The sequence below is a fragment of the Andrographis paniculata genome, unplaced genomic scaffold, assembly GCF_009805555.1.
Source record: "Andrographis paniculata isolate CXL003 unplaced genomic scaffold, ASM980555v1 Contig32END, whole genome shotgun sequence".
Taxonomy (NCBI): Eukaryota; Viridiplantae; Streptophyta; class Magnoliopsida; order Lamiales; family Acanthaceae; genus Andrographis; species Andrographis paniculata.
This window is the reverse complement of record NW_026137565.1, coordinates 5,073,751-5,096,277: the sequence shown is the minus strand read 5'-3', so window position 1 is coordinate 5,096,277 and position 22,527 is coordinate 5,073,751. Positions and strand designations below refer to the sequence as shown.

The 22,527-nt window shown below is 35.8% G+C and overlaps 3 protein-coding genes, 1 long non-coding RNA gene and 1 pseudogene across 4 annotated transcripts; 1 reads left to right on the top strand and 4 right to left on the bottom strand.

Moving 5' to 3' along the window:
* Positions 1–2,703: 2,703 nt before the first annotated feature.
* Positions 2,704–3,924, bottom strand: LOC127247945 (uncharacterized). Its single transcript, XR_007837951.1, has 4 exons — positions 3,764–3,924; positions 3,611–3,674; positions 3,272–3,345; positions 2,704–3,146 (listed from the first exon to the last, which is right to left on the bottom strand). It is a non-coding gene; the product is annotated as an uncharacterized LOC127247945 (long non-coding RNA).
* A 26-nt stretch (positions 3,925–3,950) lies between these two features.
* Positions 3,951–5,479, bottom strand: LOC127247384 (zinc finger BED domain-containing protein RICESLEEPER 2-like). The gene is made up of 2 exons (XM_051269212.1): positions 4,027–5,479; positions 3,951–3,979 (listed from the first exon to the last, which is right to left on the bottom strand). Exons 1-2 carry the CDS (start codon positions 5,477–5,479, stop codon positions 3,951–3,953), a joined length of 1,482 nt encoding a protein of 493 aa, XP_051125169.1.
* Positions 5,480–8,154: 2,675 nt separating this feature from the next.
* On the bottom strand, positions 8,155–12,632 carry LOC127247843 (ARF guanine-nucleotide exchange factor GNL2). The gene is made up of 3 exons (XM_051269886.1): positions 12,006–12,632; positions 8,959–11,935; positions 8,155–8,859 (listed from the first exon to the last, which is right to left on the bottom strand). Exons 1-3 carry the CDS (start codon positions 12,602–12,604, stop codon positions 8,350–8,352), a joined length of 4,086 nt encoding a protein of 1,361 aa, XP_051125843.1. The 5' UTR covers positions 12,605–12,632; the 3' UTR covers positions 8,155–8,349.
* Positions 12,633–12,979: 347 nt separating this feature from the next.
* On the top strand, positions 12,980–19,430 carry LOC127247567 (uncharacterized). Its single transcript, XM_051269470.1, has 16 exons — positions 12,980–13,254; positions 13,349–13,489; positions 13,640–13,731; positions 14,367–14,463; positions 14,714–14,757; positions 14,923–15,011; positions 15,294–15,385; positions 15,468–15,614; positions 16,742–16,889; positions 17,012–17,088; positions 17,445–17,516; positions 17,891–17,938; positions 18,014–18,141; positions 18,236–18,392; positions 18,599–18,809; positions 19,013–19,430. The coding sequence occupies exons 1-16, from the start codon at positions 13,144–13,146 to the stop codon at positions 19,060–19,062; spliced, it is 1,704 nt and encodes a 567-aa protein (XP_051125427.1). The 5' UTR covers positions 12,980–13,143; the 3' UTR covers positions 19,063–19,430.
* Positions 19,431–19,498: 68 nt separating this feature from the next.
* LOC127247383 (homeobox-leucine zipper protein HDG2-like) lies at positions 19,499–21,711 on the bottom strand (annotated as a pseudogene).
* Positions 21,712–22,527: the final 816 nt, after the last annotated feature.

The following is a 22,527-nucleotide window of genomic DNA, read 5'->3' as shown; positions in this document are numbered from 1 at the left end:
TTTTTATTTTCTCAACCAAACAAGATGGACCAAATGGAATTTAGATATTTTAGGATATTTTTGGTATGTGAGATCTTATTAAAATTTAAATTAAAATAATTAATTAGTTTAATTAAAATTAAAAAATTTAATATAAAATTAAATTGTATAATATTTTTTTAAAAAAGTAATATAAATGAAACGGACGAAAATAAAAAGACGGACACGATAAATCAGACGGGGATAGTAATAATAATTTTTAAAATTTTAAGTAATACTATTAAAAGTAATATTTCCTCCGTCTCATAACAAAATATTCATTTCTCCATTTTATTCCGTCCCATAACAAAGTATCCATTTTTTTAGTAAATGTATTATCTACCAACATTACAAATATCTTTACAGCTTATAATATATTACACAAATGTTATTACCTTTGTATCACACATACTAATAAGTTTATTTTAATCATTGCTATTTTATTCTTGCTATATTTTAATATAATACTGATATTTCTAAAACTACGTACAAAAAACAAATTAATACTTATTTTTGGAATGGAGGGACTATATAATGTAATATTGTCTTTACAAAAAATATACTCCTATAATGTAAGATTATATTTAGATATTAAATACTCTTTTCGTCCCAGACATCGTGACCGGATTACCGTAGATATAGAAATTGAGGATAAGCATAGTTAGTAAATAATTAAAAATATATTAGTAAAAATAATTATAAATTAATATTAAAATAAGTAATTAGTTTAATTTAAATTAAAAAATTAAAATAAAATTAAAAATGTGTAATCATTTAAAAAAAAAAGTGACAAAAATATGGGACAAACATAAACGACAATAGAACATGATAGATGAGACCAAAGAAGTATAATATTTTATATATATATATATATATATAATTAATTTAATATTTCAAATAAATATAAATATTTAAAAGTTAATAATAGCAATAGTATTAGAATGTTCAAAAATAGTTTTGATTTAAATATATATCCGAGTTTTTCTTTTAGAAAATGAATAATAGAGAATCTAATACTACATATATAAAGTTTTCAAATGATTTTAAATGATAGGAGTATATTGTAAAAGTGTATTTATGTTTTTGTTTCGTAAAATTGTTTAAAGATATAGTAATATATTAATTTTTTTAAAAAAATATGATAAATTATTTTTTTTATTTATATATTTATTTTTTTTATGTTAAAGAAAATCTATAATATAAAAAATATTTTATCTTAAATTATTGAATTTTTTACGAAAGCAACTTTAAAAAAAGTAGTATATTATTTTTTAATCCAAATTTTTATTTACTCTTTCATATATAATTTTTTTTCTTTCTTTCTTATTTATGTAGTTTTTTTTTTTTTTTTTACTATTTGACGATCATAATATTTGGTAATGGAATTTTTCATCAAACTAGAATATCTCTGAATAATATAAATATATTTAAATTTGTAAATTTTATACGACAATTATGACGATCATAATATTTGGTAATGAAATCTTTTAATTAAATTGTTAAATTTTTGTTTGTTTATGTAGTAAATATTTAAATTTTATAACAATATATCTATTATTAATGACTTTATTTTGTAGTTTGTTAACGGTATTTGTAATATTCAATTTATTATGTTTTAATTCGAAAATATAATTTTATTTTACAGAATACGGGTGCAATTTGGTAAGCAATTGAATTTTAGTTAGAAAGTTATTTATTTAATTAATATTTGATTTATGATTTAATATATATGATTAAAAAATTAAATATATATCTAATTATTTTAATTACTAAATTTTAATAAAATATACTCTATAATATGAATATCATTTTATACCGAATAAAATATATATAATACAAATAAATAATAAAATATAAATTTTTATTTATAATTAAAATAAATTGATTTTACAAATAAATAAAGGGTTTGTTTGTTGAAAAGGGATAAAAATACAAAATTGTGAATAAATTTTGAGTTGATCTCTTAATAATGTAATATCTTATAAAGAATTAGTTGGAAGAATAATGCCAACCTGAAACGGTAACCAAACGACATTATAATCTCGATTTAATGAAATTCACCGTTGTAATGACATATTTTTTAGATACAATACTTATTACTTTATTTACATTTATTGTCGATATAAATTCACTAATTTTAATTCATCGATTGAGTTTAAACAGGACAACCAAAGGCCCAATATAAATTAGGGTCTATTAATACATTTATGTTCTATATTCCTTCGTCCCACATAATTTGTCTATATTTTCAATTTTCGACTGTTCCATGTAACTTGTCATTTCTTTTTTTAAAATATAATTATATACTTTATATTTTTAAATTTTTTAATTTAAATTAAAATATTTAGTTATTTTAATCTTAATTTATAATTATTTTTACTAATATATTTTTTAATTACTTACTAATCATACTTTACCTAAATTCTCGTGTCTACAGTAACATCCCAAAATTACCTAGGGAGTAGGGGTGGAAATAGGCCAGGCCAGGCCAGGCTTTGGTTAAATAGGCTTGGCCTGTCTTAAAAAGATATGGCCTGAGCCTGGCCTACCAGCCTGAAAAAAAATATTTTTAAAGCCTGAGCTTGGCCTTTTTAAAAGCCTGGCCTGGCCTACGAGCCTGTTTAAAAGGCTACATAATAATTTATTATTATTATTATTATATATTTTTTTTTGTAAATTTCGTACTATAAATAAAAAATAAAACAGATACAATTATTTATATTATATATAAAAAAATAAAAAATTCTGTTTTTTAATGACAAAAATAATCATTTTTATTGCCATATAAAAATACAATATATTATACTAATAATTTGCAAAAAAACGTATATTACAATTCATTCAAATATATATATAATTATTGGGAATAAGTCTTGCAAACTCCAGACAAAAGCTGATAGAAATTACTGCATAATGACATTAAAAAAAAAAAAACAGTTTACATCAATCTATTGTCATTAAGCTGATTGTTCTAACAAAGAAATAAGCAACGCTAACTCAGAAGCAATATTAAAAAATTCGACAAAAATATTTAGAAATTAATAACATAGTTTTTCAAGTTCACGTCACCCACAGGCCACAAGCCACAAGAATTGCAAATTCCCCCAAAGTTTCTGAAACCATTAAATCTGTTCAAGTACAAAAGTTGATCAAATTAGTATTATATCTGAAATTTCTTCCTTCTATATATAAATTACGCAAAGCATCAAAAAATTATATTAGAACAAAAAGAAAAAAGGAATATCTTACTTACCAATACAATAAAAGTTTCAAGAGAAAAATAGCAAATAGATCAATAATATCTTCTGGACATTAGCATTTCCACTCCTGAAATCAAAATTTAAAATTTCAGCACCTGCAAACCTATCCAAATATTTAAAAAAAATAAATAAATAATTGTAATATCAAAACAACCACCTGCAAACCTATCTAAATATTTCAAACAATACATCCTGCAACAAATTTCAGAAAATCAAAGTTGAATCCTCCCAAAATACATCATGCAACAACAATATCTTACTAAAAAAATCAGATTTTCAAACAATTAATCTGTATAAAAAATTTCAGAAAATATTATAAATTTAAAACGTACCGCAACCAAAGTATTAAAGAACTTCTTTAATCTATAAGCTTATCTCCTTCAAAGACTCATTCACCTTCAAATGAGAGAAATATTTTTATTAGAAAAAAATATATTGTGGGTGATGAATAAGATAAAGAAAAGACAGTTAATAATAAAATTTACCTTCTTTTTTTTCAAGTTGTATTTATGTCGAAGCCAATCTCCTCCACAAATTAGTGTCTCAATAGATTCTTCATTCAATCTTGAACGATATTCATCTATAATTCTACCTCCAGCACTAAATGTAGACTCTGAAGCTACCGTTGATATTGGAATCGCAAGTACATCAGCAGTCATCTTCGATAAAACTTTATATTTCATGTTGTTGTTCCTCCACCACTCCAAGGCACAAAATGAAGACATATTTCCATCAGGAATATAAACACTGTCCTCGAGATAGGCATCCAATTCAGATTTTGATACAGGAATTGCTTCTTTTGCTCTTACAAGACTCATAATTTGATCAAACCCAGTAACTATCGCAGATTCAGATTGGGTGGTGGCAGAGGAGATGTTAGCCATATTGCACTGACTTGAGGATGATTCTTCAACACTTAAGGCCACATAATCATTATATAGTTGTTGCAGTGAAGCACGCACTTTGTTCACATACTCGGCAGCAACTTCTTCAGACTTGTATATCATTGGAAAACATATTTCAACACCATGAAATTTAACTCTCGGATCCAATACATTTGCAACAGCCATCAATAGATTGCACTCACCCCAATATTTATCAAACTTTTCTTTCATTTGCGTTGCCATTTGTATCATAAAAAGATCATCATCCTTTGTCGCATCATCAATTACTTGCTTCACTTTCCAGACCTCTGAAAGATACAAGTTGGCAGTAGGATATTCACTTCCAGATATTAAATTGGTAGCTAAGTTGAAAACCTCTAAAAGTTTACAAACTTTCTCGACTTTCTCCCAATCTTCATTTGAAGGTGCAAATGTATAATGAGGTTCTCTTTCTTGGTATTCTGAGAAGACAATCTTGAATTTTAAAGCAGCGGCTAACATGTGATATGTAGAATTCCACCTTGTTGGACAATCAATTATCAACTTCCTTTCTTTTAGATGCTTTTGTTCAACTACTTCACCAAAACTCTTCAATCTTGAATCATTGAAGTTTACATACTTCACACTTTCACGAACATTATGGATGATATCTTTGATTCGACTAAGCCCATCTTGCACCAAAAGATTCAATATGTGTGCACAACATCTAACATGAAATAGAGCTCCATCGAGGACAAGCTTGGTGCTGCGTGATATGTAGTCTTTTAGATACCTCAAGCACGAGTCATTATATGAAGCATTGTCAACTGATACTGAGAACACTTTATCTTCGATCCCCCAAGCCTTCAAACATTTGAAAATGGCATTGGCTACATCAATTCCTCGCCTTGGAGCAGGCACCTTGACAAAGCTTAAAATCCTTTTCTGAAGCTTCCACCCAGAATCTATAAAATGACCAGTGATTACCATATATTCAATCACTTGATGACTGGATTTCCACATATCTGTTGTCAAGCTAATCTTGCTCACACTCTTTAATAATTCCTTCAATGCTTTTCTTTCTGCTTCATATATTGCTATGCAATCACTTCGTATCGTCTTACGAGAAACTTTCTGAAATTCAGGGTTCGCATACTGAAATGACCATATAAAAGCATCGTCTTCTACAATGCTAAAAGGATACTCATGTACCATAATAGAAGTGGCAATGACTTCCCTCATCTTTTCATTAGAAAATCTAAACCCGGGACTTATAAACGGATTACTTGAATTGGATGGCTTAAAAGGAATGACACATTGTTTCTTTTGTGAAGCCATTTGTACTGACCTCTACAAACACCCTTCTGAATGTCTCTTTAGATAGCTTGTGCTCGCACCTCTTCCCCCAGTAGCAAATGCATTTTTACAGTATTTGCAAATAGCTTTCTTAACACCTTCAGCAACTTGAATTTCATCAAAGTCATTCCACACAATTGAAGTTTTTTTCCTTTTTTTCCTATTGGCACCTTCATTTGCTTGATTTGAATTCCTTTCGTCTTCATTTCTGTTATCATCCACAGGTTGGCTTGAAAGGGAATCCACTGATATACTATTGTGTGTATCAGATGGAAGATCAAAAATATTTGTTTCATCCATCGAAGCCATATCCTGCTTCAAAATAAATAAAAAAATTTATTTAATTAATGATATACATTATAAACGAAAATATCAGAAACTGTTCATTCTTGTAAATATATATCTTATATTTTTCTACAAAAATATAAAATTTTCATTTTAATCTAAATAATATAAAACACAAAAATAAAAATAACAAAACTATTTTAAAAAAATGACGTTATAAAAAAACAAAAAAAACGTCATAAAAAAATATATAAGATAAATAAAATATAACAAAAAATATATATATTGAAATTCATATCTAAATAAAAATAACGAAAAAAAACATATAAAAACGATATTTACCTTATTTTTCCAAATTCCACCGGTAGCAATAAAAAAGAAGAGGCGATGAAGACAGAAGAAGGAAAAAGAAAAGTAGTGGGTCTCTGTGAAGAAGATTGCAAAACCCTGGACGGCGTGGAGGTCTGGCAGCAGTTGCAGGCTTGCAGCGGTGGAAAAGGAATATGGACAGTTGTTGTTCAGTTTACAGCGGGATAATATTTGAATTATGATAAAAGAAACAAAAAAAGGAACATGTGTGCAGTAGTTGTTCATATTTGAAATTTTTTATTGGGATAAAAATTATTTTTATTTTTGTTTTTTTTTAATAAATTTATAATTAAATTTTTTTTTATATATCATTATTATATATAAAACTATTCTTATTTTATAATAATAAAAAATAATTTTATATAATAATAATATTATTATTAAACAGGCCGGCCTGTTTAGTAAATAGGCTTTTTCATAAGCCTAAGCCTATTCTGTATATATAAACAGGCTTTAACAAAAATCTGAACCTGGCATTTCTAATAAATAGAACAGGCCAGGCCAGGCTTGATGTAGGCCAGGTCATAGGCCCCTGACAGGCCGCCTGGCCTATTTCCACCCCTACTAGGGAGGGAGTATAATATTTATATATACTACTCCCTCCGTCCGATGTGATATGGATGTATTACTGTAGACACGGAAATTTATGTAAAGTATAATTAGTAAGTAATTAAGAAATGTATTAGTAAAAATAATTATTATTTAGTAAAAATAATTATAGATTAAGATTAAGATAAATAAATAATTTAATTAAAATTAAGAAAATTATAAAATTTAAAATTTAAAATGCAATTAAAGTGCATAATTATATTTCCAAAAATAGAAGGGACAAATTATGTGAGACGGATGAAAATAGAAAATAAAGACAGGACTGAGGAGAGGGAGTAATATGATATTTTTTACTATATGTACTAATATGATATTTATAAAGTAATAGAAGGCTTTGGCTTAGTGGTTTGATGATGCATATGCAATTGTAAAGGTGTGGGTTATTTATATTTTTATTATAGGTAAAATATATTATATATATAATTTTTGTTGTGAATTAGGAGATAATTGTAGAAGATAATAAAAAAATAATAATATATTTAAAATGAAAAATGTACGAAGCTCAATCTTTAAAATATTCCTCGTAATAAAATATTTGATTCAATTCAAAAATAAAAAATATTTTTCTAAAAAGACAGAATAATTAAAGCGTAATGAAAAATATTTATACAAAATATTGATGTTGACCGACTAAAATTTATATAAGACAAAAAAAAATTTATTTGTAACATTTTGTAGAATTATTGGTTGCTCAATAATGATATATTAAAAACAAGTTCGAAAAAGTATTTTACTTTGTTTTAAAAAGTACTACCTCCGTCCGGTTTTAACAGTTATATATATATTTTTGTCGTATTGATATTTGAATATTAATTATTATATTAAAACTTAGTACAAATTAAAAAAAAAATTACAAATATACTTCCATTAGTATCTTATAATATTAATAGAAGGACATTTGTACAAGAAATTATAGAAATATAAAAATATTTTTAATATAAAGTACAATAATACAAAAAATAAATGTGACCCTTAAAGCCGGACGGAGAAAATATATTTTCTCCTATAAAAAGTAAATACAATACCATATAACTCTCTTTCGACTCGATGCAAGTAATCATTGTGATGATATTTATATATATATTTTTTACACAACTTTTGTAATTTAATTTGCATTTTATTGTTGATGTAACATTACAAATTTTAATTTATTAATTGAAGTTTACAGTACAATAGTAAAATATAAGAATCAATTAAATATTGTTATCTTTAAAGTAAAAATCAGGTAGTGCTCAATCTCAAAACATTATTTGACAATAAGTCTCTTGATTTGATTCAATAATGATTAAATCACTTGATTTGATTTCGAAAAAAAAAGGAAAAATAGAAACAACTATAATGGAGGAAGTATTTATTATTATTATTATTTTTTGGATGACGTAGGAATCCGCAGCTGCTATTCGAGAACATTGGGTAAACCGCGAATCACAGTGACTTGAAGCGGCGGATATTTGAACCCACGACCCTTCAACAGTATTTGATCAAGCGGAACATATGACCTACATACATTATATATATATATAGATACATACAACATCCTTGAGAAATAGAATTCACATACCTTCAACTGACAGAGACAGAGAATTGTGTCAATCCTTGAGAGGGAAGAGCTCATCGGTGAGAGATGGAACGATCCACTGTATCTGATAGTAAGTCGTGTCCCACAGATCATCCTCTCCCTCCGGCGTCAGGATCTCCTTCTCCTTCATCGCGCTCACGATCTTCCTCAGCAGCTCCGGTATCACTTCCGACATTCTCGACTCCCCGTATTCCCCCAAATCCGCCTTCATGCACGTGTCCATCCTCCTCAGTATCCCCAGCCAGAACGTCCTGAAATTAGGGCTCCCCGATATCGGCTTCAGAAAATGAAGGTACACTTCTGTCATCACTTTCATCGACCGCACCAGACTCCCCTCCATGCTCCTCGTCTCCCGCTCCGCGTTCTCCCTCCGAGAATACTGCAGCATCTTCTCGTGCAGATCGTCCACCATCGCGAATATCACGTTGTAAAATGCATTGATGCACGTGTTCGGCGTGAATAGAAGATCCTCTGCTAGCATGAAGCTCTTTTGCAGAGACAGTACTGCGTGGTTTCTCACCTGTTTGAAATTGTAATCAAACATTTTTAGGTATGGAAATGTATAAATTAGGGTTACTGATTTGTCGAGGTTAGGTTAGGTTAGGTTAGATTGAATTACCTCTTCACGCCTGGCTAAGCTCGTCTTCTTCAGCGATTCGCCGAGCCTCTGGAAGAAGCTAATCGGATTGTAGATCCTCGTCGTTTCCTCCACTGAAGAACCGCTTACGTTGCTCGGGTAGCTTCCTGGATCCGAATATCCAGCTCGGTACCATTCGACCAGCAAACTGGCTGACTCTGCTAGTAGATCCATGATCTTGATGTTCTTATCGACTCGGCTATTCCTGAGGGCGACGAACGCAAACGCGCAGTCGATGCAGTAGGAAAAGTTTGTCCTTGTGATGTTGTTAAGCTTCGACATCAACGCAATCAAAACCTCAACGCCAATGTCGTAGGTTTCTGGATGCCGGCCGGTGACCGAAAGGAGATGCAGCACGGACATCCATCCGAGCTGCGTCTGCAGCTGATCTGGATAGTCCGTGATAATCTTGCTCACCGACTGCAGCAGGAATTCCGAGCAGTTGTCGAGGATTTCCTTCTCCAGCCTCCACATCAAGTTTATGGACTTGAACAAAGGTTCTTCGGATCCCTCTAATTGACTCGAAGCTGCAAGCTTAAGGCAGATCCTTAGTAAGGAGACTATGGCTTTCTCAGTGAATGGAATTGTGGAGAAAAGCGGTAGCTGCACCACTTCGAGCAAGTATTCGTGGTAGTGAGGCCAAAATGAGGAGAATCTATGCACGTTGCAGAGAGAAATCGCGCTGATGAGCTCCCAACAGAAGGCCATGATTTCTTCTTCCTCAACTGAGGTACTGAACTTCTGGACCTTTCCGGCTGCAGCGAAGATGATGCAACGGCCAAGGTTGAGCAGAGACTCGTCCGGTAGAGTTGAGCTCGTGGTGAAGATGCTCCCAATTCGGCATTGCTGGATGATCTTCACGTTCTGCTCGAATTCACTCAATCCTAGGTTCAGTGATTCTTCCAAGTTCTCAACAGACATGAAGTTGAGGAATCTCGACATCACCCCCGAGCTGTATCGCTTCTGTTGTCCTGCTTTTAGATCTTGAATTACACTGCTTGATTCGGCTTCTGATGGAGTCGCATAGCTGTCTGGGTCTACGATGGATTGCGGTATCAGCTTGAGCTTCTTGAGCTTTAATAGGCAGTCCATAATTGTTCGCCAACCGCCTCTGATCGAATCCTTGAAAGCATTTGCAATGGTGAAGACGGACAGTATCGCCATCTTCGGCTTCATGTCGTGGCTGAAAGCGTATAGTGTTTCTTCTGTGGAGGCGTACGGGTTCAGCAATGTTGTGAATTTGCAGAAAGAACAGAGTAGTTCATCAAGAGTATCTTCCAATCCATATTGAGCTATCCTGGAGATCGAAAACAAAGCTTCAAGGCATTCATGGAGGATCTCCTCTTCGTCGGACTGTTCGAAAATGGATGCAACAGTTGCAACAGAGGGGCCGGCGATGGCGGCGAACATGTCCCTGCCTAGCCTTCTGTCGAAATTGCAAAAGATGAATGGCTGGATGACCTTCCCACGGCTGACCAGTTGGATCCAACGGTTGGGATTGATTTCGGTGGTGGCGCCGGGCCGATCGAGGCTGATCGCATTGGTCGAGATGGAGTGGAAGATCTCGGAGAGGTATTCCCGTGGGAGATCGTTGCCGCCATTGATGGCTCTGTTGTTTCTAATGAAGTCTTCTTCCGTCATCTTCTTCTTCACCTGCGGATTGTGCTGGTCCGTGTTGAGCATGATGATGGAATAGCAGAGGATCATCACAGCGTCCTTGCTGACAAACATGTCCGACGATTGCTGGTCGTAGTATCTCTCGGAGAACGCTTCCAGAATCCTTTGAATCTTCTGAGACTCTCCCGGCAGCCGGAAAGTCTCCAGGTAAGTCCGCAGCGCCGTGTAGACAACCATTCCGGTGAAGTCAAACATCTCTGAGAACTCCTTGAGAACTTGAATGTTGAACTCCGCTGGATCGCCGAGGAAGTCTCCGATCATCGTCTTGTCTAGCTTCTGCGTGTACCGGAAGAAGCTCGCGTAGGCTTTCGGGTGGGGCGGATCCGACACCAACCTGGAATATTTCAGGTATTCCAAACCCTTCTTGTCGTCCCGACTGTAATGGCTTCTGGCGATTAGTATCTTCTTTTTCTGTGCTTTACGGATTCGCAAGTATTCCACCCAAGCTTCTTCGTCGTCTTCCTTGGGTTTCTCTTCCCAGAACGGTTGGTCTCCGGGATCCGAAATGTTGACCGGGTACGGGTCGGTCGGGTTTGGGGTCGGGTGGTCTTCTTCGTTGTCGATGTTGTCGGCGATGTAGTGGAGAATGAGGGACAGGCCTTCGAAGGCCTGGACCTGTGTGCTGGTGAGGATGCCTCCGGTGGGGAATGCATATCTGCAGAGGAGCTTGCCGGTGTCCTCGAAGACGTCTCTGAAAGTGGTGTCGCAGTCGTAGTTTACATAGGCTTCCAAGACGAAGGATGGCTGGCGGCAGAAATTGATGATGGCTTCGACGGCGACTTCCTGGAGCTGGATGGGGACTCCCGGACTTGCGACTCTGAGCAGCACGTAGGAGAAGAAGGCTTCGAGCTGGACGCGCATGGAGCTGCGAAGGAAGTGGTAGATGTTGAGAACAGTGCTGCAGATCATGGACAGAACCAGAGGGCTGCAGCAGGTGCCGTAGTGGATGAGATGGTGGAACAGATCGTCCTGGATCATCCGCAGGAGTTTGGAGTGTTTGCCCATGCTGTCACCGCTCAATTCCATGGCGGAATTGATGAGGTAGAGCGCGAAGACCTGGATGTTCTCGTCGGCTACTTGAATCGTCACGCCTTCATTCTCCATCACGCCGACGACGTTCAGAAGAGAGCAGAGGAAATGGAAGATGTCGACGGCGGATCGGATTCCGTACCCTGAATCCAACTCGTTGTCGTCGGAATCCGACTCGCCGTCCTCCGAATCCCTAACTTCAATCTCCGGCAGCCGCGAGAATATGATCTGGATAAGCTCGTGCATCGTGTACCTGATGAAAAAACAATTGCTCACAAAATAAGCTTCAATTGGGAGAAATCAATGGCGAATTGGATTTTGACCTAGCACTACGCTGCAGCAGATCGCCGCGGGTTGCCGACTGCTGGACCACCTGGAAGCAGGTGTTGACGACGGTGCAGGTGGAATGGTCGGTGAGCAAAACCGACGCCGGGTGCCTCATGACGGCGGTGAGGACCTGCAAAATCCTCATCATTATGGCCTCCTCCGCCACCGGATTGGTTTTCTCCAGGCGGCAGCCGGTGATGGCGGTGACGACGGTGTTAATGGCGTCCTTAGCGCCGGGGGTCTTCTTATCGAATATTCCTAGGCGGAGGATCTTAAGGATTGCCTGGAGCGCGACGCTGGTAGCGGCGGCGGGGATGTCGTCGCTCTGTACGACATCGAGGAAAGGCGTGATGTAAACCGATGGATCGAGCATCCGCCATTCCTGCTGCGGATTGAAGAGCAGGGCTCTGAGGGATCTGAGGGACTGCAGCAATGTGGCGTCGCAGAGATCGTCGGGGTGGTGGTAGAAGCCCGGACTCGATTCCGGCCCCCGGCGGATGACGGCGAGCAGGGCGCCGACCTCCGTGTTGAGCATGCACGAGATTCCCAGGTCTTTCCGCCTTGATTTCGGTCGGGTTTGTTCGTCTTCCGCCATGGCTGATTCTCCGGCAGGTCGTCGGGGAAGAAGGGTAGGTGGTTCCTTCTTGTCATCTCGTTTCTGAAATTGGCATTGCAGGTAATTAATTACTTAATTTTATTTAATTTCAGTTATTTGTTTTTTTAATATGTTTTTATATTTGTGGTTAGAATGGGAAGTAGAATATTTCAATCCCATTAATCTCTCACACTTACGTTTATAAAAATATTCTATAATTATATAACCAAAATACGAAAAATAAATAAATAAATAAATTCAGTAAAAAAATTATATAGATATTTTAAAATTTGACACATCGTAGTCGTACGAAAGGAAACCGTGGGGCCAACAAAATATGATTATGTGCAACACTTATATAATCAATCATATGGATTGGATTGTCTGAAAATTTGGCCACAATCTCTCTCTCTCTAGATCGTTTTCAGTGATGAGTAAGCCTCCATACGACAAAGAGCTTCTAGGATTTCGAACGAACAGATCGTCTAGTTGATACAATTGGAAAAACCCACCGTATTTGGTAGCAAGGGTATTGGAAAATGGCGGATAGAGGTAAAGAATGGGAATTTTATCTCCGGTCGTTGTCGTCCGCCGCCAGAGACTTCAATCATGCCGCTAACCCCACTTCCGATCCTTCGCTTCTCGATTCTGTTAGTTTCTCTTCTGCTGAAAATCACTTTGCTTCATTACGGTAATCTCTTTTGCGAGTTTGCTAGCTGTTATTTATGTTGGTTTGTGTTGTAGGTCAAAAGGCTGTACGAGCTCTGCAAGAGCGAAAAATCTGAGGAATTGGTTGCTAGGGTTTATCCTCACCTGAACAAGATATACCAGCGCTGCGTAGCTTCAATTTCTCAGTCTCAGACCTCCAACGGCCTTCTTTTACTGGTCATTTTTGTTGGCTTTCCTTGCAATTGCATTTAATGTCGACATGAATATTGGTTGAATGAAATAATGTCTTTTAATCCCCCCCGCGTTGATCTGTGGGTGATCTTGTGCAATCCTTCTAACTGTTTGTGCTTTTCGTTTGTGATACAGGCCATTCTGCAGTTTTTTCTTGATTTTAAAGATGATGTTTTACATGATGCAGATCCGAGTCTAAAGACATTTTTTCGAATGTGTTTGAGCCGGTAAGGAAATTCTATACTCTTTTGTTGATTTCCAAAAACATGTATTCCATGCTACATTACTTGTGAAAGCAGCTTGTTCTCTTGAGTCAGTATAGTATCAGGTAAACGTTGATAGAATTGGAATGCTAAGATGGGTTAATACTAATTTTTAATTAAATCAAACTTGGTAATTTTTGTGTTTGGCAGTTTGGCACTTTGGTTGCGGCCATAGTTGGCCCTGGCACTGGTGTCAATCTTGAATTACTATGTTCACTTGTTCAGTTCATGCAATATGAAACTTCTACAAATTATTGTTGGTTAATGTTTTGTGGTAGTGTTTTTCTGCCATTTGATCTGGCCCATTCTGTTGATTTGACATTATAAAATGTTAACTTTTCTCAATACCATAGGTTCTTTTTTGGAAAGTTATGCATTTGTCTGTTCTTATGAAAAACTAGTAGGACTTCAAGTTTTGAATTTCCATAAATGCGCATATGTTTTGAAATGCTGCCTTTGCTTGATTATCAAAGTAAATAATTTCATTCCTAGTTTTGTTTGTCGTTCTTACACATTATCTCATGCTGGTTCTGAGCGCTAAGAAAGCCAAGTTTTAACCCTCACACACCCTAATCCCTTATTTCTAATTAATCCTGCAGTGAGTTTGCAGACCCTGTTGTTGCTGAAGCAACACTCGAATTTCTAAGCTCAAACAAAGCTATACTTCTAAAGTCTTTCCCTACATTACTTCCACAGGTATATGGTTGAGATAGATTTTCAAGCTTCTACTGATGTAATTAAGGTGGATGTGATTATACCCTACATGAAAATTTTGCTAAAGGAATGTTTACATATCTCCATTGTTAAATTTCTGCATAACTTCAAGATAAATGTGAACCTTTTAATTGGAATATATGTTTACTTACCAATCGTTGATTGTCCCATTAGCTTTTTCTCCTGCAAGATTCTCTTTAAATATGTCGTCACATTTACTTTGAATTTGCAGTTTTTCCCTTTATTGCTGAAACTTATTGCATGGAATGGAGAAAAGTAAGTTCTATGTTGTCTTATAGCTATTTTGATATTCTTTAATTTGTTCATGGAAACTGCCATACTGTTTTTTTCTTCTGTTTCGGCTTGAAGTTTGGCTGCTATGATTACTTTCTTGTCCATCAACCCCTCTATTTTTATTTTTTGTTGTTTGTTTTTATGCAGATTGGAAAAGGTATTCCTGAGAGTATTCTCAGGATTCATGTCTCCAGGATCCTTCATTCCCCTTTTCCCTTCCCTGGTGGACTTACCTGGTAGGTTAATCTATCCTGCATTATATATCTAATAATCCAGCCTTTTTAGTCTTGATTTGGCATTCTGGTCTGTAGTGGAGTGTAAGATGGTTTTGGATAAAGGAGGAGTTCAGGCTCTATAGATCTGATTTACTTTCAAACCATAATTCTGCTAGCCAAAATAATGATAACAATAATAATGATTGGAACACCACTGCTGCAAGTGCTTATAAGAAAACTACTTTTTCTCTATCTCTTGGTTATGTTTCTATATTTTGACATTATATTCAATTTTTTGACTAGTATTGGTTGTGGCGTTGGAAAAGGTAGAGAAGAGTTCAGGGTCACTTGTAGGGAGCAGCATAGCTTCAATTCAGAAAAGTGCTGCACCTGAGGTCTTTGTGAAATCTTTATCCACTTTCTTTAATGGAAACATTTACGTTTAATAACTGATGTGAACCTCATGTTGTGATACAGATGCTGCTAGCTCTCATGGATGAGGCATATACTGGTTCAACCATAGGAGATGGTGGTGTAGATTCTGAATCTGAAGATAACAATCCTATTGCCGTAGCTGACCCTCTCTTTCTTGATATTCTCAAGGATGAGAATGATGGTCTTGCTGTATGGTCCTTGCTATGCCTTAGGTGGCATTAAAACAAAATCTTGACAAAATTTTTGTGCCATAATAGAGGGTTGAGTCTTACGGCTCTTCTCTGTTTTTGCTTTGTTGAAATTGTTTGCGCATATCATTTAGTACCCTTGTTAAATATTTTTTATTATTTGGCCCAACACACATGCTTCAGCAAGTATTTATTAAGTAAATTCTCTGTATTGCATCAGTAATGCATCTAAAGTCAGTGGTGGAAAGTTGATGATTTCATACATTTACTTTTATGTCTTGATGTAATTTTAATAAAATAATTTTTGTATTTAGGAAATACATCTTCATCAGGTCACTTCTGAGAGTAGAATTAGAGCAAACCAATGTATTGAGCATCCATTTTTCATGAGTGTATCCTATGATCGACCACTATCTGCAAATATGTGAAATTTCCCTTATAGGCCACGTTAGTTGTTTTAGCATTACTCATGAATTAGCTATGGTCTAGGACTCTAGATGAAGCATCACTGAATATTATTAATATACTACTCCCTCCGTCCCAAACAAGGTGCAACATTTATTTTTAGCACGGGTTTTTAGGTGGGTAGTATTAAGAAGGATAATTTAGAAATTAAGTGATGTGATGGAGAGAGAAATGTATATTTTATTTTTTTATTTGGATGATGTAATGAGATAAAGTGTGGGATAGAGATTAAGTATGATTAATTATTTCCTATTTTGGAAATGTTGCAGGGTGTTTGGGACGGAGGGAGTATTATTTATGTAGGTTACAGTGGTGATAAAGGTTTGATATATATTATGTAGGCTAATTAGTTATGGTCTAGGACTCTAGATGAAGCATCACTGAATATTATTAATATACTATTATTTATGGTTAGTATTGCTAGGTAGGTTAAAGTAGCGATAAAGCTTTGACATATATTATGTAGGCTAATTCAGTATGGCTCACTTTCTCTGATGTTTTAGAACTACTGTTGGTTATTATATATGGTGCACTATTAAATAACTATTGTTGATCTAATTTTATATGCTAAAGTACTTTCAGGAGGTTTGATGTGGTTATCCTGATGGTGATGATATGATATTTTAATTTTTTAAAATGGCTCACTGCATCTGTGATTTTCAGGAACGGCATTGGACCTCTCCTGCCATGGCTGCAGCTTTGCAGGCAGTTGTCAATAGCCCTCTGTCTACTAGATTGAAAGAAGCAGTTAAAATAGCACCACGACTTCTTGATGCCTATTTCGCTTTAGTAGTTTATGATGCCAATGATTGTAAGCTACAATGCATTTCAGTTTTGTTTCTGTTTAATGATTGAAGTGTAGTGCGAAATTGCTTTGATCGGGAAAGACTGAATTTGGTGGGCTCTGTATTGATTCTTATATATCTGTGGCAGCTTTAACATGTGCTTTGATTCCACTGGTTATGAAGAGATATTCCACATTATTTCCAGACAAAAATTTCTCATATGAGGTAAGACGCTTTCTTTAATCTGTCTAAGTTATTTGAGGAAACTGTTGTGCCATTCTGCACTATCTGTTCTTTATAAGTATATGTATGCTACTGCTAGGATCATTTTTTTTTTTGGTATACATATCTTTGCCTGTGTGTTACACTGGAGTTGATTTTCTCATAATGGGTTTCTTCTTGTTTATCTATTGGTTTGCCTCCTCCTTGGCCCTCCCTCTTTGGATCCTCTCTTACATTGAACATACACACACAGCATGTATGCTGCATGGTTGCCAGTTATAAGTTGCATTTGTATTAACAAGCCACCAATCCTCATATTGTATGACTGAATTGCAAATGTAATTGTTGAGCAAATGCAGGTTCAGAAGAGGCTCTTGGAGTTCATTCTGGTAGCCTTCCATCGATCTCCTCAGTTCATTGCTGTTCTTAAGGTAAGTTATGTCCAAATCTCACTTAATGTTCCATCCACTATGTGGAGTTTAGCATTAACAGTTCTAGATACAAGCCAACTTCTTGTATCTAACAGCTACTCTGAAGATCATTCAATCTGTAAAATTGGATAGTTCTGTAGTATGAGTGGGCATTGAATCTCTGATGCTTTATGAATTCTCTTCTCATTTATGCACCTCAACTCTCAACAACATTTATGGTGAGAAGTTAAAGGCAGATGACTTGCATATAATAGCATTACAACTTTATTTGTTACTTGTATAACAAGCTGAATGCTTGTAGTGGTTTGGTTTGATTTTCTTAATTCTTTTAACAAGATATATTAAAATTTCCAAATTTACTGGCAATACTGCAGAAGCCAATAGTGAATGGGCTTGGGGAAGCTTACGACAGCCCAGCGAAGGTGCAAACCAGTCTTCTGCTAGCTAAAAATGGTTAGATTTAACTCTTCCGGTATCAATATTGTATCCTTGTGCAGACTGAGTTGGCGTTGCAACTGTGTTGGGCCATTGGAGAGTATGGAGGGGGTGGTGAATCACATAAAGACGCAGCTCGTGAGCTTTTTGAGAGTTTAGAATTACTTCTCTATGAAAACCTTTCTTCAAGGTGTGTAACAAAGTTTCCTAAAATGTATATTTTGTTATGGAATGAACTTTGATGTTGTATCCGAGACTGAAATCTTTGTTAATTTGTTTTGAAGTCGCTTGGGGTTAGGTGAAGCATCCCGTGGTTCTGGCAATTCCAGTTTCAGAAAATTTTCTCAATCAAGGCTCCTATGCTTTGTTGTCACAGCAATAGCAAAACTTGCCACCTATCATCGTGAATTACTGCCAAGAGCACGTGTGTCCCTGGCAAAGGTTTGAAACTGATTACTGCTGTCAAATGCCCATTGTTTTTGAGTTATTGCTTTGCCAGCCATCTGGACTAGTGTTTGTTAGACAACTTCACCAACTACACCCACAAACACGAGTGTGCTTGCACAGTGTTAGGTACATGCACCTTCGTTTAGACTTGCCCTTCCCTTTGGCCTTGATATGCGAGCTGTTTGGCACATTTATTGCAGGTGGCTCGTTCTCGAATTTCGGATCCAAGGGTGTGGAAACGTGCTCAGGATTATTTGGGTTTAATGAGTCAACCAGCAATATGTTTGTCTGTCTTGGGATCTTCTAGCCCTTCAAGCGAAACCTCGCAATATCCCGGCGTGATCAAATGGGATGAAGGCCATAAGAAGATGATTGCCAACATTCCTTTCTATCTTTTACATGAGCAAGAAGGTAAACATATGTTATTTCTAACTAATAATCTCTGCCTATACATTATTGGGCATAATCTTGATTTGAATTGTGTTGTTTGTGTGTGTCAAAACTGTTTCCATTCTCCAATACTCCAATTTCCCGTAAGTTTTGTAATCTTTGTTTATAAACACAGTTTCTTCTTATCCTTGATTGCAGAAATTTATACACTTTCCCTGTTGCAGGTCCTCCCTTGCATGACTTTTCATTTTTGGATATTCTTCCTAGGGAGTAGTATATATCGAAGATTTGGTGTGTGTTGCAGCCACTTAACCCACCATTCAGGTTCAATTAAGGACAAATCTGCCATGCAAATACTGGAGCAACTACTTAGTCTATCATGTGGAAGCATATTTTTCAGAATCAGAATCTATAGTTGCTGTAGTGCATATGCTTCCAAACTCAAGTCTACAGTTGCTGAAGTTTATTTGCTCATGCAGCACTTCAGAAACTCTACGAGAAAGTTTGTGTCATTTGTAAATTATAGAAATTGTTCATGATCTTATTTTATTTTTTTTATTTATGTGAAGGGTGACCAAGTATTTTATATGAACATTTACTCTCAATTAGCATATATACACAACTAATCTGATTTTGCTATAATTATTATTTCCTCCATTCATTAAGTCTTGAGCATCATACTATGTTAGAGTTCATTTCTCCAAACATTTTTAGAGTTTTGGGATAAGGGCAGCCCTAATCAGGGAAACGGTTTCTTTCATGAGATGGTATGCTGCTAACACAGATTGTGGTGGCAGTGCTTCTGGTGATTGTAGCTGTTCATCCATGATCTGAAATCCAATGGTCAGGATACAACTCTGAGTTGGCAATCCACCGGGTAGAACTGCAAATCCTGAAGGCAATATTGCTACTTCATCTGTTCTCCCACCTTGCAATATATGCTGCATTGTTGGAACGTCGATTGGTGCATATATCAGGTAATCAGCAACGGAATCACTGAAGCTCTCTTGCAGGTATGTGATAGGTGTTTTTGTTGAGGAAGACTGCAATTTAATGTGACATGTTTATAGGAACTAATCTACTTGGACACATTTGATATCTTTTATGTGAAGATTGTTGAAACAGTTACCTCTACTGATTCTACTGTAACAGAGTCTAGAGTATTCCGAGTCGCGACAATGTGTATGACATTTTGAATTTGCCGTCCATACGAAAGAATGTCCCACTGCATAAAAGCAGGTTAATCTACATGCATAACATATATGTCTGCATTTGCATCCATGGTAGGGCTTATGCAATCCCTACTCTCATGATGAAGTGGCAAATAATATAACTTACGAACCTTGTTTCTATTATGCCCCATTCGAAGGAAATTGAATACATCATTCTGGTTTGCAGGAAGGCGTACTGAAGTGGCAACAGTCACTGCTATGCCACGAGGGATTTGTGGATCATCCCAGTTAGAGCTGGTCTTGACCAGGATACCTTCTGCTCCAGCTCCAGCTCCAAGTATCCACAACGGTCGCCATTCACTTGGTATGGTTGAGAAAATGTTTATATTAAAATGTTTCTCCATTCTGTCGGCCAACTTTAAGAGCCCTTTCTTTGCAGCTCCGATCCCTGAAAATCATTCAATATAATTGATAGTTCAAGAACCCTGAAAAATGTCCCTAAGTTTTGAGCAAAAAGTAGTCACCTTCTTGATTTGTTGACAAGTAGTTGAGGCTGTCATTTTGCCCCTCTAGTGTTGCGATTCGATCATATCGCCTCTCCAAAGCTGATATCCACCGTTTGGCAGTGAGCTTAGAACCAGATCCGAGCAGCACCCTCCCTGGTATGCCCTCGCCATTACCGTCTATATTATGTTCCACCCAAGTGACCTGAGGATCATATGACATTCAAAACTTCAGTTAGTTATATCATACCAATAGAATCTTGTTTAGTTTCGTGTTTATAGAAATGGCAGGAACACTTTACGACAGATAGTCCAGGTTGAAGGGCTTGAATTAGACACCCCGACGGCTTTCTCTGAAATGTCGCCACTGGACTAGGTAAAATAGTCTCCAACGAAACATCGGCCACCACCCAAGTGTTGATGTCTATCTGCCTCGAATATCTTGCGAAGTAAATCTCCCGAGCCTTGGTAAGAGGCGAAGAACCATGGAATTCTGCCATCATCTGCATTTATACTCATTCAATCATAACTATCGAATTCATAACAGCTTTGTCTTTTTACGTACCACTTGCAGGGCCCCGTCTGCGCCTCGATACACCTCGGCCAGAGTCGTGGCCTTCGACACTATATTCTGGAACATTCCCGACCATTCATGCTGCTCCAAGAAGAAACAAATACTTTAGTTGCAGCACTCGCCATTTTACCAGGCAAAGAAATGAGACGAAGACAAGACAACCCCACAACCCCACCGCATCCATTAACATATTCACTAGGCTCTCGGGATTTCTGAAGACAATCCCGATCGACCTGGAAGCCGACAGCTGTCCACAGTCGTCAGGCTGGGGGCTCCTCTGCTCCGAACCTTTCCCTGCAATCTCTCTGATCACCTCCTCCAGTGTCGGATCGAGTGTTGCGAATCTTCGGTTGTATTCCGCCGCATTGAGGACCTCGACGCCCCTGTTAAAGTTGTAGAGCCACAGCGGTTCTCCGTCTTGGGCCATAGCTCTTAGCTCTTCACCAGCTGCGACACCGAGGCTGCGGATCGCTGCCTTGTTTGCACCCGTGCCGGCTGCAATGGACACTAGAAGATCAGTCGCTCGTTGTCGCCCGCTATTTGTCGTCGTCGTCGAGTAATAATTATTATAAGGATTAGGAGGAGCAGCTGCAGCAGCATCGGGAGATGATGAGGCCATAGCTGCTGATCGTAAGTTATTGTGTAGAAAGTGATTTAAGTGTCGAAGAGATAGAATTGCATTTTGGACGTGTGATAATATATATAATAGGGAGAGAAGAGTATTGCAGAATGAGCGGGGTGGTTTGTTAAGTAGAGTAGGATTCGACTCTAATCTGTTATATGATGAACAAGTCATCAGAGTCACAATTGTTAGCATTGTCATTCCTTATGCACTTTTTTCACTTATTATAAAATAAATTTATATTTCTTTCGTATATATATTGTATTTATCGTTTTAAAAAATAGGGTTTGTTGCGTTGTATTTTAGGAATATCAAAAAAATTAATTATAATATTTATTTGATGCATATGTAAGTATTTAATACTAATATTTTTAAATGGAAAAAAAAGTTTTCATAAAGTATTCATTTTGTTATAATTATTTTTTTTTTAAATAAATATTTCACATTATTATTTCCAAAATTACATTTATTTATATTATATTAATTATATTAGTAATATACTATTTATTAAAGAATAAATGAGTATATTATGAGCGGAGAGAAAATAATAGTACTCCCTCCGTCCCAGATACCATGTCCATGTGCCGTATCTGTCCGTCCTACATATCACTTTCTGTTTTTTTTAAAAATGATTACACACTTTAATCCCATTTTAAATTTTATTTTTTTAGATTTTATTTTTTTAAATTTTAATTAAACTAATTAGTTATCTTAATTTTAATTTATAATTATTTATATTACACAATAATTATTTTCACTGATACATTCTTAATTATCTTTTATAAGAAAATAATATTTTTAAAAAATAAATAATATCTAAATCTCCAAAATCAGTATGTAAACAAATTTTTTTAAGATTTTCAAAATA